The 19,348-nt window shown below is 42.8% G+C and overlaps 1 protein-coding gene across 3 annotated transcripts in view; it reads left to right on the forward strand.

The window, feature by feature from the left end:
• The window catches only part of LOC103180133 (BBX high mobility group box domain containing), an 86,096-nt gene that overhangs the window by 56,893 nt on the left and 9,855 nt on the right, over positions 1-19,348 (forward strand). For all 3 annotated transcript variants that reach the window (XM_042333919.1, XM_042333920.1, XM_042333921.1), the window contains 6 exons: positions 5,505-5,703; positions 7,523-7,590; positions 8,880-8,960; positions 10,410-11,211; positions 17,234-17,372; positions 18,211-18,359. In XM_042333919.1, the coding sequence (XP_042189853.1) occupies positions 5,505-5,703; positions 7,523-7,590; positions 8,880-8,960; positions 10,410-11,211; positions 17,234-17,372; positions 18,211-18,359 (1,438 nt within the window). The remainder of the gene's footprint in view (positions 1-5,504; positions 5,704-7,522; positions 7,591-8,879; positions 8,961-10,409; positions 11,212-17,233; positions 17,373-18,210; positions 18,360-19,348) is intronic.

Genomic DNA, 19,348 nt, shown 5'->3' on the forward strand with positions numbered 1-19,348 from the left:
ACGTTGCTGTGAGGCCCTGAAGATCTCTGTTGGTACAAAACAAACAAAACCAACCTCTTTACATGGCCTCAAGTACTTGTTTCCCTTCCTAACTTCACCACCTGGACTATGGTAAAATGATGCAGCATAAATCAGACTTTCTTTTCACTATACATTTAATATTTACCCCATAAATTCTCTTTTCTTATTCTTCTCCCCCCTCTTTCCTTTCCACCTAGGGATGCTACATATTTGGTTTGAATCTGGGGAGGGGGGAGAAAATCTACATTCCTAACTGTACCCCATGCACTTATAGCTCTAGTCTATTGCTCACTCCTCACTCCCTTTGCTCCACTATTGGTGATCAAGCCTTCAACCATTTTGCCCGTGTCCTCTGCAACCCGTTTCCAGAAACACACGCATTGGTACCTCTCTTGCTTTCAATGATCTTCTAAAAACGTAATTTTGTTGTTGTTGTATCTCTCCAACCCTGTATATGTATTTACACCTTTAAACTGCTTATTTCCTATCGTCACAGTTGTCAAACGGTTTCATACATTCTTTTTTGTAAAATAGGACTGCAAGCTTGGTTGAAAAGCAGACAAAATAAAACCCATGTTTCCAGTTACCGCAGTGTCTTATGATATGGGTGTATCAGTTATTGAGGCTTGATATGAATCATTAGGAAAGCAAACATCATAACTCAAGATTACACTTCCTTTAGATTCAGGAAAAGATGGCTGTTCTGTCCCAGTCCAGTTATTTTCTGCTTTTGTCTGGTTTCAAACACAAATAATCCTTACATTTGATATAGCACTTGGGAGGACTTCTCAAAGTGCTTCATAAGATATACTATTTTGTAGGTGAACACAGCAGCCAATTTGGCACAGCAAGGACCCAAAACTTGACTAATTTTTATCTGGAGGATTGTTGGCAAAGCCGCTGGGAGAAACTCCCTTTTTTTCGAATCGTTGTGTGGGATTTTTAACGTCCCCTGAACAGGCAGACGAGTCCTCAGTTTGATGTATCATTCAAGGAGATGGTACCTCCCACACTGCAACATACTCCCAGCACTGCAATGGAGTGTTAGCCTAGACTATGGGAATTCCAAGTCCCTGAATGTGCCAGTGGTAGAAAGTTACATAAAAGTTTACTGAGTTGTCTCTCTATGCACATTGTGAGGGATAGAACTTTATATTTGCTATGTTTGTTAACTCAATTCTGTATGAAGTAAATAAAGTGTAGCTCCCGTGCTACTGAGTCGGAGGCGTGGTTCTATAAGCATAAAAGGAACAAATTGTACTTGTGATGAATTCATGTGTGAGTTAGCTATACCTACTTTGAAAAGTGGGACAGATAGTGGTGAGAGGAATTATATGTTTTAAAAATCACAGTTCTTCAGGGAGAAAGTAAATAATAACAATAATCCTTATTTTTAATATAGCGCCTTTCGTGTCCGGAGGACGTCTCAAAGTGCTTCATAAGATTCACTATTTGTAGACGAGTGTGGAAGCCAGTTTGAACACAGCAATATTGCACACACAGCCATGAAGTGAAATGAATGATTTCACAGAATGGATGGTGTGGTATTTCCCTTTGTGGCTTTAGGAATCAATAAAAGAGCATCTGTTATTAATAGCAAAAAAAATAAAATTAGCTTGTGCCAGTATTTGTTTATATACTCGCAACCACATCACTCCCACCCTCGCTCGCCTCCACTGGCTCCCCATCCCCTAGAGGATCGAATTCAAGATCCTCATCCTCACCTACAAGGCCATTCACGGCCTTGCTCCCTCCTACCTCTCCGACCTGCTATCCCCCTACTTACCCACCCGTACAACAACAAGATTCCATTTATTGAGCGCCTTTCACGTCGGGAGGACGTCCCAAGGCGCTGTACAGTTGGGTCAGGACCCGAGCATTGGGGGAAATGGTAAGGGTGAGGGGAGGGAGGGAGCGAGGAGGGGGAAGAGAGTCGAGAGGGGAGCTGAAGGCATGGTCAAAGAGAAAGGTCTTGAGACTGGCCTTGAAGGAGGAAAGGGAGGAGGCAAGGCGAAGGCACTGGGGGATAGAGTTCCAGAGCCTAGGGGCCGTACCCTCCGTTCCTCTGCCTCCGGTCTGCTCCACATCCCCCGCCCCAACCGCCCTACCATCGGTGGCCGGGCCTTCAGCCTCTCAGCCCCTAGGCTCTGGAACTCCATCCCCCAGTGCCTTCGCCTTGCTTCCTCCCTTTCCTCCTTCAAGGCCGGTCTCAAGACCTTTCTCTTCGACCGTGCCTTCAGCTCCCCTCTCGATTCTTTAGCCCCTCCTCGCTCCCTCCCTTCGCTCCCCTCACCTTGACTATTTCCCCCCTGCTCGGATCCTGACCCAACTGTCCAGCGCCTTGGGACGTCCTCCCGACGTGAAAGGCACTCTATAAATGAAATCTTGTTGTTATATAGGAGGGGATAAAGGAGATTGAAAGAACAAGAAAGAGATTAGCTATTATTAGTATTTCTTGTAGGTGGAATTCAAGTATTTAAAGGTTTGGAACATTAAAATGTTCAGACTAATAATTAAAGCAGTGGGGTCTCTCATGCTGACACTTGCAATCTTTTCATGTATTTACGGTGGGATTTCCCACAATAGACTCCACTGGGTAATAATATTCAAGTTGCGTATGTCTGCAGTATGTTTACTGGTTACATTTGTTGTACAGTATTTGTACACAGGGTTTTTATGGTGTGTTGAATTAATAAGAAATGACTTTTCCATGCTATGAAAATTAAAATGCACTTCATCTTGTAAAAATGTGTAATTATAAACCATGTTTCTTAACTCAGAAATATCCGCTGATCTTTGTAAACCAGGAAATTACACACTGTGAAGCAGAAAAATGAACTGCAGTAGTTGGACAATTACATTGAAGCAATTACACTGCAGATTACAACTAGGAAATCAATGGGATTCAAAACTCTCACTCATGGGAAGTGAAATCCTATAGCAAGTAACATTGATGGATTATTTGGAGTGTAAAGCTGCCTTGGTAGCATCAAAAATCATTCATGACTTCAATTCATGGATATTTTCTCCTTGATGATTTTTCTAGCCTTTTATTCTTGCAAATGTTCTCCCATCATCTGATGACGACATTTTCAACTAGCTGGTGTATAGTTCCCCACCACTGCCTCTCCCAAGTGGTTTTGTGTGGTTATTTTCAATGGAGAATGCCAACCAGCTATTCACCTGTAACCTGCATCACAGCAGAGCCCAATTCTGACCTCGCCCAATGTCTATACATGGTCACTTTTCAGCAGGGGAGACATTGAAATAGCAATTGGGAGCAAGAATTCTGACTCTCTCTGGCTCGGATGCTGAGACCAGTGGTTGCAACTCAACCCTTTCCCAGCTAAAGTCTGCTAATTCAGTACAGACTGGGATTTGAACCAACAATCTTCTAATCTGTGTGGTGTAGTGCTGTACTGCGTACCATCTTTTTCTGTCGGCTATTGGACAGCTAAAGGTTTCTTGCTTTTTAAACAAATATGTATTGATTGTGTCCTGGACTCAACCATCTTTCCTAGGAACCTATTCCACTTGTGAATATCGTCTGGGTGAAGAAATACATCCTGGTGTTTGTCCTGAAATAGCCCTTTGAAACTCTGAATCTCCATTCTCTTGTTCTGATGTCTCGGTGCATCTGAACTTGTCCCCAACTTGTCCTGAGTTGACTTTCTCAATCCCATTTAAAAGTTTATATCTCTTTAAGATCTTTAAGCCCCTTTATGCCATGATGACCAGACTTGTGTGCCGTAATCTAGGTTCAACCTGACCAGAGCACTTTACAACTAGACCTCTGGGGATCTTAACTGACTTTAGCATTGCAGGCCAGCACCTTGCTTGCCTTAATTAACACTTATTGTTGCCTCACACTAATTTGGCATGGTGAGCGAATGAATCGACTCACACTCCTAGATCTCTTTCAGCTTCACCCTTGGCAAGTTTCATCACATCCATGGAGTACAGATGCACATTATTTTTACTTCCTATACGCGGTCCCTTGCATGTATCTGTATCAGGTTTACCGTACATCATCCCATGCGATTACTTTTATCAAAACTCTTTTTGTATGATCTTTGTTTCCTCCTCTGAATCCAAGGTTTTTCTCCAACTTGGCGTCATCTGCAAATTTATCTAGCTTACACTGGGTCTGAAATCCAGGTCTGAGGAACAGGAGGGATCCCAGTGCAGTGCAGACCCCTGAGGCACCCTGCTTAATACTCAACCCTAACAACAATAACTTGCATTTATATAGCACCCCTCACACAGGGCAGGGTAGTAGTATCCCAGAGGCCCCCCCCCCCACCATCTCATCAAACTACTCTTTGCTTCCTTCACTTCAACCAATTTCTAATCCAAGTCCATTTCTTGTCATTGACAAATATACAGTTAATTCACTTTACAATCTATTCGGTGAAGCGCTTTAAGACGTCTAGAAGATGTGAAAAGCGCTATATCAAATGCAAGGATTATTATTGCTTCTCTCGTGGTTAAAGAACAAAACGTGCGGAAGAATAAAAAAAAATGGGACATTCGGCGTAGAAGGAAAGCCTATTCTTCCCAAAACATCGTGTACCACTTGCACTATCATCGATTCCTTCTAACTTGAGATGAGTTTGGGGTTCTGTGCCATACATACAAACAGAAGAGAACTCACTGGGACCATCTGCTTTGCTGCATCTCCTGAAATGCAGTTGTTCTGCTGTCTTCAGAAAACCAATCATTAAAGCACAGTATAAGTGTGTCATTTCAGATCTCCCAGGTCTAATTTGCAATATCTTGTACCTCAACTGATGTTTCTGTTCTGAGGCTATTCCTAGAATTGTTGTTCATCTGGAATCGGTTGTGATTATAGTCATTTTTATTGTGCCAAGTGTCTGACTGCAGAACCTAGCAACGTGCACTGCAAAACCATTCGTTATATCACAGGTTTAAAAATCACCAGCCAGTTAATTGAATTTTCTGTTGAGAATGTCTATATCCATTTGTTAAAAAAGACTCGGGGGATGTATTACAATACAGAGCCTCTCACATCGGGAGGGCTTCTCAAAGCACTTGACACCGCTGAGTGGGTGCCTGAGTTGCGGGTTGGGGGGCGGGGGTGGAGGTGAGAGAAAGATGACCAAAGCAAGGGCAAAGAGGAAGTTCTTGACGCGGACTATCAAAGTGGGGAGGTAGACAGAGAGTGAAATTTCAGGGAGCGGTGCCAGGACAGTTGAAAGCTTGTCCAATGGTGGTGGTGAGGTGGATGGGGTGGGGAACAAGAAGCAGGTCAGTGTTGGCGGAGAGAGCTAGGAGCCCACAGAGGTACAGTTGGGGCGAGGCCATGGAGGGATTTAAATGTGGGGATGAGGATTCTCAATTCTCAACTATACAAAACTTACTGATGGTGAAACATTTTCCGTTGCTGTGAGTCTGTAGTGATTAAGTGCTGCCTTCACTTCACCTTGATTCTTCATTAATCCTTCTTGTTGCCTTTTTCTCAGTACAAAGATGCTTTCCTGAAGGCCAACCCTGGTTACAAGTGGTGTCCAACAACAAACAAACCTCTGAAGAGTCCGTCGCCCACTGTTGCAACCAGAAAGAAGCTCTGGACATTCCCAACGGAACCAGCAAAGGATTTTGCCATCACCAAAAGGGTAGTGAAGACAGAGGAGATTCCACATATCAACTTTGCCATGGCAGGTAAGTTGTATGCATTCTAAAAAAAACTTTATGTATTCTTTCAGCAACAACAACTTGCACATATATATAGCGCCCTTCACATGGGGTAGCGTCTTGGAGCGCTTCACAGTGGCGGTGCCTGACAACAGCCAAGGGGCGGTGACCGTAAGCACGATCAAAAAAAGAAGGTCTTTAGGTGGGAGTTGAAGGTGGGGAGAGAGGGGGCAAGGCAGAGGGATTGAGGGAGAGAGTTCCAGAGTTTCAGGGCGTAGTGGCTGAAGGCACAGCCACTGCTGCTGGAGGGGAGAGCACAAGGGACAATTAGGAGGCCGGAGGCAGCGGGTGGTGGAGTTGTGGGTGAGCAGGTCGGATAGGTAGGGAGGTGCGAGGGAATGAAGTGATTTCAGGACTTTGATTCCTTCTTTAACGTAAAAAAGAATTTACTTCCTTCCCAATTTCCCAAATCTATCCTTCCCTTTTTCTGGGGATGACAATTGGGCTGCTCTCTCTCAACTGGGATTTTAAGCCCCAAGTGGCTATCTAGAAAGTGATTTCCCCACTTTGATTTCACCCTTGTTGCTTCCCTCTAGTTGGACTTGCTGTAGAGCTGCCAATCAAATGGAGAAAAAAGTAAAACTGAAGTGTCACTAGAAATTTGCTCTTCCAGTTTGCTCTTCCCTTATCTGCCCTAATCCTGAAGATGAAGAGCAGATAGGGGAACTGGGCTACACTTCCATAATAATAATAATCCTTGCATTTGATATAGTGCCTCTTCTAGACGTCGCAAAAGCGCTTCGCAGAATATACTGAAAAGTTGAATTGACAGTACGTTTTGTGGGTGAAACGTGGCAGCCAACTGAGCACAACAGTGTCCCCCAAACAGTCATAGACTAAGTGACCAATTTTTTTTAAAAGGAATTATTACTCCCGGGAAAGCAATCTGCCAATCGACTAACAACTGGGTTCCTACTTACTGCTAGTAAACAGGCGTGTGTAGTAAGGAAACTTGCCCAAGGTTTTGGCCTGACAGGAATTGAACCCAGGTCTCTCGCTTGTGAGGCAAGCGTTCAACTACCTAGGCTACAGGACTCCAATGGGCACTTTATGCCAAAATTGACCTTTCTTCATGTTCAAAAAAAAAACTTGTGTTCAGTATAAACACTGGCATGGACTGGTTGGGCTAAGTGGCCTGTTTCCATGCTGTACAATCTTTGCCTCGCTTCCTCCCTTGCCTCCTTCAAGACTCATCTCAAGACCCTCCTCTTTGACCGTACCTTCGGTCACCCTCCTACCCCTACGCTCCCCGCTCTCCATCGCTCCCGATCCCAACCACCAGCTCAGATGCAGATCCTTGACTGTCCAGCACCTTGGGACGTCAACCTGACGTGAAAGGCGCTATACAAATGTAACTTCTTGTAAAGAACCTGGCAGGTCAGATAACCCAAAGGGCTGGGCATTAGAGCCAAGACCTATCTTAACCTCACCTGATATATGGGCACTTTCTAGCAGGATAGCAATCAGTAATGGGTGCTCTGGCTGAGTTCCAAGCTTGGAACATGAAAGCCAGTTGCCTGTGCCCACTCCCAATACCCCCGTGCTGATCTGCTAACTCAGCCTAAATATGGAAACAAATCTCGGAGCCTCCTACGTTTATTGATTCTAAACAATGTGTTCGGGCACTGCCCATGTTAAACGTTTTAGTGTTAAGTTTGTACGATGGTGACTAACTCACAACAGTCATTGTTGATAACTTTGTGACCTCCTGAAATGTGTGTGGCTGGGCAGTACAATTGATGACTTCAGGAAAAAAAACCACATACAAATCTCTCTTTGTTGTTAGATCCCACACAGATGGGAGGACTAAGCATGCTGCTCTTAGCAGGAGAACATGCCTTGACAACCAGAGAGGTAAGCTCATATCACACACAATGCCATTGTATCCCTTCAGGTTGTGTGGTGAAGACTATTTGTTATTGCTGTACTTTACGTAAGTACTGCATCATCTGCACCATGACACTATCATTGTTGCACTAGTTCTGCCTTTTACTCAGCAACTTACAAATACTGTGAGTTATGGAATTGAACAAAGTGAACCTGGGTGCTAATCTTCAGCAGCAAAAGTGTTAAGAGAAATTCTGTATTTCACGTACTCCTCTATACCTCTCAAAATTAAAACAAAGTCACAGTGAAAATGTTAAGATATCCTTGTGTTGGTCAATGCTTTTTCTTTCCAATGACAGCAGTGCAGGAGTGATGCTGATGAAAATGTTTGGGATTTGTTTTTTTGTGCTCAACGTGTTTTTCAAAGGAACCTACTTCCAGGGTAGGAAGGGTGTTTTCTCTCTTACGTCAAATCAAGCAGGTTCACTTCTATCCACACAGAAAGCTCGGCGAGTCAAGCAAGATTCAGGATATGGATGTAGCCGCAAATGCTAAGTAGCTCAACCACTTTGTGGTACCGTATACGTGGTTAACTCGTATAGTCCCTGTAACTGACCCTTTTTGCACATTGTTCCCTTGCATTTTCTCCGCCAACAGCAAGAAGGTTGTAACAAATCAGAAAAATACTCCACCTCTCTTAGCGGTGATCAGTGAGCACTATTGTATTAGCTGAGCTAAAGTTTGGAACTTTCTCTGCTATCATTAAACATGATTGGTGTGAGAAAGGTACATTGGGATCTGGGCCCTTATTGTTTGCCTACATGTTTTCATTGGTTTCAGTGTTTTGCTGGCAATTTCATTGGCTAGCCATCTCATCCACCACCAAGCATTTGCCAGCCATATACTTGTAATTTTGGCACGAGTCTGCATTTACCCACTAGCAAATGGATGTGGTACATTTCATCGTGCAGGAGTATTACTGTTTACCTCAGGTTCCACTTGCATTACTGGAATTGCTCTGGCAGATCAATTAAACCGGCAAGAAATTTCAAATCACGCCCTTGACTAAGACTGCAAACTCTTTGAGGAATTAATTAACTTAAGACCAATGATTAAGCACCCAAAACTTAAATAGTTAAATAGTTTTTTGTTCTTTTGGTCAAATTGGTCACCGCTTGAAATAAAAGGATGAATTGTTCCTCCTTCCTCCTCCTCCCTCCTCCTCCCTCCCCCCCAAGTAATTGTTAGAGCAGAGGAAAGACGAACGTAGTTTAGCTGTAACTGACATTTTTTTTTTCTCTTCTTCCTTCACACAGATTTCCTCCAGCACAACACAGTCAGGGGTTCATGACTCTACAAAGCAGTGTGGGAATTCGGCATTGTTTCAGTTAGCAGAGGTATGCTTCCTGAGACTGGAATGCTAACCAAAATAGAATACAATTTGTACTACTAGTGACGATTCTGGGCCTGGCTTGCAACTTGCATAAGCCACGACTGGAACTATTGATTGAGGCTGCTAGAAAGTGGTGTGCGTGTGTTTTTATGTATAGAGTAGGGTGGGTAGTAATTAATTTCAGAAAGGCAGGCATTCCTGAACAAGTGAGCACTGATCTCTTACCGGGGGTGAGGAATAGAACCCATGGAAGTTCTTTAATTCCCCCTGACTGTGCATTCAGTAGGGTTATGTATTGAAGGTCATTCTGGTGAAAGATAGTCAAAATCAGATTGCGAGAAGTTAAATGCCCCGTTGAAGAGGCAGTCTGTTCAGTCCATTGATATGGACCAAAGCTTCATGGTATCCGAGGTGCAAGTCTGCAAATTAAAATAGGCAGGTTCTGACACAAGGATGTAATTATCAGAAAGTTCATGAGGATTTGTGTACTTGTGTACATTAAGTAACTTAGCAACTGTGGTTTACAGAAAAATAAAACACACTGAGTGCGTAACCCACACCCCTTTTGAAGCTCAAGGGCTGTAAGTTCCCTATCACTTAACGGTCACCATTTCAGTGTCTGATATCAGTCAATAAATGTACATTTCTCAGGAGAAGGAAAACCCCAGCTCGTAAATCATGATCATCCAAGAATGGATTGAATTAAAATGGAAAACATTCTACAATAACCTGCACTGGTAGTTAGCAAGCTGTTAGGCTGCATTTATATTAAATGGTCTGCTTAGCTCCTAAAACCAACTGCCCCTTAACCACACCACTTTCGGAAATATATATACTGACAGTATTAGCTGATGCTCTTGGCTCAGATTGTGGCTAAACAATTGCTAAACAGATGCAATGGGGGAATGCTGTCCGGCTTCCCGCAGGAGGCCCTTTACAACCTGATATACTTACACCGCAATTCCAACCTGTGAACACAAGGGCGTGAAATGAGCAGGTTCTGTCCAGTGCGTGAGCCAAATCCAAACTGCTGGAGCTGCTGCTCTCTTCTCTCACTCCATAGTAAATTAGCATCTCACTCAGCAGCATATTTCATTGAGCCATTAATTCATCGTTTCCCTCTTAGGGTGAACCACACCTGCCAATTCTCTTGTTTTGTCTCCGCTCTGGTCTGGTCTGCCGAAGTTTAGATAAACATGCATTGTTACCCATCACTGGATCATTTTGCGGCAAGACTTTGTTTCCTTTTCTCTGTGTGTCGGTTCCGAAGGTAGGAATAAAAATACATTCTCGTGGTGAATGCTGTTATTACCACCCATAACGCAGCTTAAGAGTCTGTGTAACAGGTATAAGATGTAACCAACGCTCTGCCATAATTTTAAGTTGCAATGATGATTCCTTTCCAGGGCAGTGATCTGGGGACACTACTTAAAACTGCTGTTCTTTGCTACAGATGTGTTCGGACCGGTTGGTGACGGAGGGAGTAAAACCCGAGCCTTCGGCGGGCAGTCCGGAGGAGCGGAGCACGACCGAGGTCCCCATCGTTAATTCTGCAGTGGGCACAAAGGAGAACTGCGAGGTCAAGCCTCAGGACTGGAACGCTAACGACAGGCCGGCGTTTTCGTTAAGCGACGCTCCTCCTTCTTCTCCTTCGCCCAGACTCGTCAAAATCGAAAAGATTAAGAAGAAGAAGAAGAAAAAAGTTAAGCTCGAATCCACCAAAGATGAAAAACTGGCAGTCAAAAAGAGTGGGAAAAAGCGGAAATCTTCAGAGTCTGACATGGAGAGTTTGATGTACACCATTGACGCTGTTGCTAAGGGAGACTGGGGCACTGGGAAACCTTCGGTCAGCCCGCTAACAAGTGTCCGATCCCCAACAAAGGTGGCCGATAACCTCTTGTGGCCTGCGCTCAGCCCACCAAAGAAAAAAATGAAACCAAAACAGATAAAACTAATCACAGAGAAGGTTTCAGAACTCAACAAACATTCAAAGGCCTCTGAAGTTGAGAAAGTTAGCACCACCACCACCACCACCACCAGTCCCGTGGAGAACATCAGAACGGAACCTTTGCCTAGCCCAGAGCAGATACTTTGCCGGGACGCACTAGTTCAAGTGAAAACTGAGAGCAAGGAAATTGGTAAAAAGATGGAGCCTTCCGGGTCCCGGAAATCTGAACGGTCGTGCAAAGGGGCTCTTTATAAGACTTTGGTGTCAGAAGGCATGCTGACCTCTTTACGAGCTAATGTCGATAGAGGTAGGTGCACGTGAGATGATGGAGTTATAAAGGAAGCGCTTTTAACTAACGGGTTTAACTTTGGTAGCACATATTGGGCGGTTGGGGAAGGGGGTCACTCTGGCCCAGGGCCAGACAGTTACCCTCAGTGTCTAGCTAAATAGTGATTACTTAAATGTTTTTGCGAGCTAGAAAAAATGCCAGGACCCACCAAGTAGCTTGTGATTGACACCGAAGTCGTAATTTGTGATATTTCTCAATGGGATTCCTTGGAAACAAATCCTGTTAGAATTCCCATCAACCCAAGGGAATTCCTCTACCCCGGAAGTAGATCACAACAGAGTGGAGTTACAATGAGTCGCTGTGACGTACTTCTTGTTACCGTAAGGCATCCATGTTTGCGTGATAAAGAATTTGTATTCAGAAATCCTGTTAAGAAATACTGCAAGTTAGATTTAGCTGTGCTTAATCCTCTGTCTCCAATCCTCTGCTAAATATTCTGTTTTGCCTCTGCTTCTGCCCATCATCCTTCATATCTTGTTGCAGCTCTTTGATTGACGGATCAGCTCCTTGTCTGTACCAAAGTTGTGTCCGATCCATTTCTTCTGGTTAGAATTTCAATTGTTTTCCAACAAGAAACTATTCTTCTTTGTCTTCCCAACCCTTTCTCCCTCAATCTATCCAGAGCATCTTCCTTCAGTCAAAAAATTAGTTAAGTGGCCATAGAAGGAAATGTCCAATAATATTTTTAACTCTTAGACCTTTACAATGAATGTATTGTTTGATACTTTCAATTGACATGTTGCACCAGGATTTATGTGTGTCTGCAGGGGTATTTCTTACTCTTGTTGCCTTACAATTTAAAATGTGAAAATGCTAAGCTCTCTTCTGTTTACATCTTTACTAATTGACAGTGGTATCTGCAAACGTGGATTCAGTTGAACCATCACAAGTGTGAGAGTGGGCACAAGAGAGGCAATAGGGGCTGACCAGCCACCTCCTGAAAGTGCTGAAATTTTCTATGGTTTTATGATAAATCCACATTGCAAACTCATAATTTTATTTAAGATATCTTGAGCAAGGGCAAGGGTGCTTTCCACAGTGAATGGGAAGATTAATGTTGTTGTACAACTGAGCAATGTGGGGCTCGAGTATGTTTTTGAGCTCTTAATAAGGGCAGAAGGGAGCAAAACCACATCCTAGAAATGTAGGGAAAAGGGAGTTGAAGAATGATTTATAGGCAGATAACCTTCATATTATGTTCAAATTGCAAATAGCTCTAGTTGGCAAAAAAATGCATGTTTGTCATATCAGCATGTCTCAGTTTTCATATGCAGGCGTGTTCATGCACGCATGTACAGTATTTACCAGAAAATAGTGATCCATATATGATGCGCATGGTGTCTGTCCTCTGCCCTAGATCCATGTGTTTCAAGTTAAAATTTACCATCTGCTCTCAGTCTATGGTTTTGTCAGCTTTGAGATGTGCTTTTTTTTAAAAGAAAAAAAAACATATTACGGTTGGTCCAGATGGTATTTTCCTTTCACTAAATATAGCAATAATGCTGCAATCTTTACTGCCAGAACTCGGTTTGTTCTGCTTCAGGCAACATTGATGGCCTTTAGTCCGGATCATTTCTGCAGGGAGTGTCTGACCGCATCTGATCACAGTGTGAACTTGGATCAATTGACATAATATTTTTTTTTGTGTGTGTGTGTGTGTGTTAAAATGAATGCTTTCTGCATTAGAAAAAAATGCTTTTGAAATGGTATCTCATTATATTAAACCTTTAATTGAGCTCTTTCATAACAGGCTTGGGACTTTGCCAGCTTTCACTTCACAGCAGGAACCGCACTGACAACAGGCCATAAATGTCTGATTAAAACAGCGGGTTCAGTTTCCGCTGGCAAAATGCATTAGCTTCAGCCACATTTGCAATTGACGTGTTGCACCTGAAATCTTGAGTGTCTTCAAGGATATTCCTAACCACAGAAAAGTCACATATATTAAGTGGGCAGAAATCAAGCAGGGATCTTAAACCATTTTCTATTTACATCTGTTATAAGCCATCCTGCTAAATGGTAATGGTAGCTGTTAACTGCTGCTCATTAACGATTTGATTACACTCTTTTTTAATGTGCACGGGTCAAAAATTGAACACATTCATCTTTTGCTTAATACATTGAATTTGCTTGTAATAGTCTTTCTGTGTTCCAGTAATGGCACGAAAAGATTATGATGCTATTTGACTCTGACAAAACCTTTGCATTCATTCAGGATCGGACTTCAGGCAGTTTCCAAAATTGTATCTTGCTACTTCAAAATAAATAGTTATGAGCTTTCTGTTAAACCTATTAACCTCTGTTAGAGAAGGGCGTTTCTCCCGGTGGTCGCCAACAATCTCCCAAATAAGATTAGTTATTCATTTCATGGCTGTTCTTCAAACATTGCTGTGCACAAATTGGCTGCTACATTTGCCAGCAAAAATATAGTCACTCATCTTTATGATAAAATCCTGTGATACGCTTTGAGATATCCCCCTGACGTGAAAGGCCCTATACCTACAATAATTCTTGCAATTGCTGTAGCATCTCATCATGTCGTTGAGACATCCTAAATCGCTTCACAGGATATACTGTAAAGTGTAGTGACTGTATTATAACCTTGGCTCGTGCTGTAGTTTCAGGCAGGATATTGAAACTAAGAGCAACAACACTATTTCAGCAAAATCTGGAGTGAGAGTAATTTATAAAGCAGAATTCTGCAAATCTCATGAATGGCAGCTTGAGCAACTCCTACATGAATGCAAACCAGACTTTCAGAATGTTTTATTTTGTCATTTAAACATTTGGTCTTTAAAGGAAGAAAACTGTTGTTGGTCAACTTCCACATACAAATAGAATGCTCCAAAAATAATAAACATCGCACTTGATATCATGCCTTTCACGCCTGGAGGATGTCTGAAAGTGCTTCAAGATTTGTTGTAAAGTGCAGTGACTGTGTATTTGTAGGTAAAAGCGACAGCCAATTTGCGCACAGCTAGATCCCTCAAAAAGCCTTGAAGTGAATGACCAATTTTATCCGGAGAAACTACCTTCTGCTGTTAATCCACAGAGTGTACTGTTCCACTGTAAATAAATACTTGTCTGGTTCATTTATTTCCCCTTCGTCTTAAATCAGAAAATGCTCATTGTTCCTGCAGTTTGCAGTTTCTGCAGTCTGTAATGCTGTACACTGTCCAGCGCTTTGGGACGTCCTCCTGACGTGAAAGGCGCTATACAAATGTAATCTTGTTGTTGTTGTTGTTTATTCTTTCCACGCCAGGCTTAATCACTTCAATTTTGGCGAACCGCACTTGGCTTCTGGGTGGTGCTAGTGCCTGCTTTCAAAATCTGTATCAAATTTTCGTCCAAGGGACTGACTCATACAACACATTTTTTTTCTCTGCCTGTCCTTTGGGTTGCATGAATTCTAGGGTGTGAAGCACATTCTAACCTCAGCGCAGAGACTTGACATGAACTAATTCATGAAAATGAGGTCCTGTTTATTACACCGTCAGTATTCAATTCTTAGATTCCGGTTTAGTGAGGAAAGCATCCTTCCAATCCCAGGTAAGATAGGGGATTTATAATAAAATAAAACGTCTCAGGAATGGGTAGGCATTTGCTAAGCCACTTTCTGTATCAACTTGGATGGTTATGATAAGAGCAGTGCTGTCCTCTGAGACCAAAATAACTTGCCCATCATTGGTCATCAAGGTCAGCTGCTGTTTGGCTCTATTTGTGATTACAATGTCTTTGGCGTTGAGTTGATTTCATGATGTTCATCAGTATAGTCTTCAACAACATCTGAAATGAATTCTTGACATTAAATTAATTTGTTGATCCAAGTCAACTTATACTTGGTAAGAAGTATTCCAGTCATTGACGACGTAAAAGGCGCTATACAAATGTAATTTTGTTGTTGTTGTACCGACCCCACCAGGAAGTCTCCTGGAAGATGCCACTTAAGGCACCATCAAAGGAACTATCTTTCCTTCCTGGCACAGCCCTGGGCTAAGAAGGGATATTCTGTGGAGCTTTAACATTCAGTGCTAGTGGAACCTAGAGTGTCTTTAATATTGCCCAATGCGATGTGCAAAACTGATAAACTCTGACCAACTCTTGCAGGGCCAGTGGGTAGTTTAGAGGTTGACAGAAAATATTCTTTTTGCATTCTTCGAAGATGAGTAAGGATCCCCTCCCCTTCCAGGAGTTACCTCAACCAGCTGTACTGCTGACTGCTCACATCGATGAACGTATTCTAAGCTTTGCTTCTTGTTGTGAGTCCCATTGGAAGTGCATTCAGGTGCAGTAAAGATTTCATTAGAAGCGTCCTGTGTACCAGAATATTCTATAGGAAAGCCACAATTTCTCACCACAGGGAAAGTCCACAGGGAAAGTATTGAGTATTGAGTTGTAAGGATGTGGAGTCCTGTAGCTCAATGGTTAGAGCACTCGCCTTGCAAGCATGAGACCTGGCAGGGTGAAATGTTGGCCAAGTTTTCTTACTCCACATGCCTCCGTTTACCTAGCAGTAAGTAAGAACCCGGTTGTTAGTCGATTAGTGGATCGCTTTTCCGAAGATAATAATCCCTTTAAAAAAATAATAAATTGGTCACTTCAATCCACGACCGTTTGTGGGACGCTGCTATGCGCAATTGGCTGTCGCGTTTCGCCCATAAAATATACAGTCAATTCACTTTACAGTATATTCCGTGAAGCGCTTTGCAACATCTCGAAGACATGATATGGTGCTATATCACATGCAAGGATTATTATTATTATATTTCTCTACTTCAAGTGATTATATTTGAAATAAAAAAAGTACTCCCTCTAGACTTTCACCCGCCGCTTACTAAATTGTTTGAGAACTGCAAATCTGCATGTACACAGTTTTTTATTTAGCAAAGAGGATCAAGGGGCATTGGTGCTTCTGCCAGCTTTTGTGTAAGAATGTAAAGAAAAAAGAAACATTTTCTTATTGTCTTACGTTTAACAGAAAGGTCACTCGCCACTAAAATGTGTAAAACTTTCATTCACGTGTTCATATGAGTGAAGGTTTAATCATTCACAGAGGGGGCTACCGTAAGCTCGCTCACCGTTACAAATAGCGCTCGTTTCATTAGGTGCTTGTAATGTGAATGGCACCATCAGGTGTAACACAAAATAAAAAGATTGCTGTAATCAGCGAAAGGTGTATATCAGAATGCATTTGGGTCTAATGCACTTGCATTCTTATCGAATGTTAGTGTGTTGCAACCAACTGATGGCATCATTGCAACAGGAAGAATTCATGATAAGTTACTTGTTGGATCTTGGAGCAACAACAACTGAGGGGGGAGTTGGCTCGGAGGCGCAGTCAAAAAACCTGGAGCGAGCGATCAGCGGGGTCTGGAGGGGGCTAGAGGAGACAGCGTCAGGGGGAGAGAGGGGGAATAGCACTCATAGTCTTATTTATTGGGTTAGACAGAGCCCCAGCCTAATAAATAAGGGTATGAGAGAGAGAGAGGAATGAGAGAAGGACAGAGATTTCAGAGAGAAGATATGAAGATCTTTGGGGCGTCCTCCTTGACACTGGAGCACTTGACAATGGCTGAGCTTGATCCCGAGCAGGGGAGAAAATGGAGGTGACCGCAGGCACCTTAGAAGAGGAAGGGCAAAGAGGGAACATTGGCAGAGGTCTTGAGGCAGGGAGTTTCAGAGCATACTATCTGAAAGAATAGTGCCAATGGTGGAAGCGGAGGGGACGAGGGCATGCAGGAGGCATTATTTTTGTGGGGGAGTGGGGAGAAGGGTTATACTTTTCATCCGCTGTGTAAAACTTGCTCACTAATTGAGTTAGTGAGTGGATATTTGATTCATTGTTTTAGTCAGGCACGGTTTTGCTTTTGGAAAACCTAAGACGTTAAAAACTGTGTCTGGTATACATACCGAGGAGATGTGCTTCTCTGTCAGAAATGGAATCTATCTTGACTTAACATTGTACCTATAATGCGTTTAGGTAAGAAGGCCTCAGGGAAAGGGGGCTCCTCTGACCACGAAGGATGCTGGAAGGAGGATGATTGGCCATTTTCACACGCTGGGACCAGTGGAACCAAGAAGTTGAAAAAATTTAAACTGAAAGACGAATCTGTTCTCCGGTAAGCTATTGCTGGAACTCTCTTTATCCACCCCATCCCCTTCACCTCCTATCTCCACCCCTGATAGGAATCCCACCTGGGAGCTGTGAAACTACTCCAGGATCTGCCTCGCCAAAGGCCCAAATAACTTACGGTCTTAGCCTTAGACCCGTTATCTTAAAGATCTCAAATTTGGTCTGTTCTCCGCAAGTACCGCAGAAAACCAGCTGGGAAATCAAGGCTGAATTTAAGGCATTTCCAAAATTCTACACAATCCTAAGTTTCAAGACAAGAGTCTCGGAGGTGAGGCCAAAGAAATTTGAGGCTTGGGTATCCATGCATATATACCTACCCGTAATGCAATGTTGTGTTGACAAGTACTTCACGTTGATGAGATGTGTATTGCCTTGCTCAATCCCAAAGACACCCAATTCACTCCCTTCCCAGCCAGGTCCTCTTTCCCCATGCTTTTATTTTTAGTTAAAGTTCCTTTTATATAAATCTTGATCGTTTTCACTCTTTTGCTAAATATTCTTCAAGCTGCAAACCAAAATTTTGAAACATGGTTCACAAAGGGAGGCTTCATTCGCTATAAACATTGTCCTCATCCTCATACTTCACACTCTTAACATTGGCGCAGCGACATGACCTTGAAACTGTTTTTTATACTCCTCCCAAACCCTCCTATTCCCTTCTCCCTCATGTATGCATCAAGTTTCCTCCTGCCCCAGCACATTTAATTTGGAAACTGAAATGGAAACTTGGGCAAGAAACCTGCTGCTTTATCTTTGACTCTCCTTCCACCCCCCCCTCCCCCCTCCCACCCAAGAATTTCAGAACTCTCTTGTTATCTTTCCAGTTTAGGGAATCTGGAGCAGGAGTTCGAAAAGAAATTTAACAGCCTTCCCCAATACAGCCCGGTAACCTTTGACCGCAAGCACACGACGTCCACAAGGAAAAAGAAAAAGAACAGGAGTGTGGCCATTGAGCATCAGAAATCTGATAAAGGTAAAAAAAAACAAGGATGTTACATACTTAAGCAGTATTGTAATTTTTTGAATATATAACCTACAATCTTTATATCCCTCCTCCTCACCGGTCTCCCCGGCTCCACTATCCACAAAATCCAGTTAATCCAAAACTTTGCCGCCCTAATACTCGCCTGCGCTATACTCCGTACCTCCATCACACCAGTTTTGCCAAGCTTCATTTGCTCTCTATTACTGAACGGATCGATTTCAAGTGTACGTAAGGGACAGTATATAACTTAAGTTGTTGTATTTGCATATCTCAGACCTGCCTTACAGGAGAGCTGTGCTTCTGGAATTGGATTAGGTTGGAGAAAGGCAGTTTTATCGGTTTCCTGCCTTGACGTGGGATGTGGCTTTCTGCTGACATTCTCGCTGTGCGAGCTGTTAGCAAGTGGCAACTATATTCCACTAGGCTCAGTGCGAGCGAAAAGGATTATTTAAATAAACCTGGTGTGCTTTTAATAGAACCCGTGTGCCTGTGCTGTAGAATATGGGGTAAGCTGCCTCACAAGGGGCCTGTCAACTAAAAGGATTCAGGATTATTCGATTTGAATGCAGTTGAAGGAATCTAATGGGAAATGAATGGGTAAGTAAGGTAGGCCAAAGGTGCATTCCTGCCTGATGTTTTGCTATATTACTATAGAACTATACAATACTGCAGCTTACAGATACATTATCACAAGTGAAGCACTTTGAGATATTTCAGCATAATGAGGCGCTATATCGAATACAAGGTTTATTATTATTAATAGGAAAAGTAAAAGTTAACACCAGCAATAGACAGACTAATCGTGACAACAGCAACAGAATGTATATAGCATACTTCACGCAGGGGAGCGTTACGGAGATGAGCTGACCATGACTGAAAGGAGGAGAGAAAATATAAATGGACAGAATTGTATTTTCTTTACCTGCTGCAGAATTAAAATTAATCTTTTACCCTATGGTTGTAAAATTAGAATTTCA

Source organism: Callorhinchus milii, unplaced genomic scaffold (genome assembly GCF_018977255.1).
Source record: "Callorhinchus milii isolate IMCB2004 unplaced genomic scaffold, IMCB_Cmil_1.0 Scaffold4, whole genome shotgun sequence".
In the NCBI taxonomy this organism is placed as follows: domain Eukaryota; kingdom Metazoa; phylum Chordata; class Chondrichthyes; order Chimaeriformes; family Callorhinchidae; genus Callorhinchus; species Callorhinchus milii.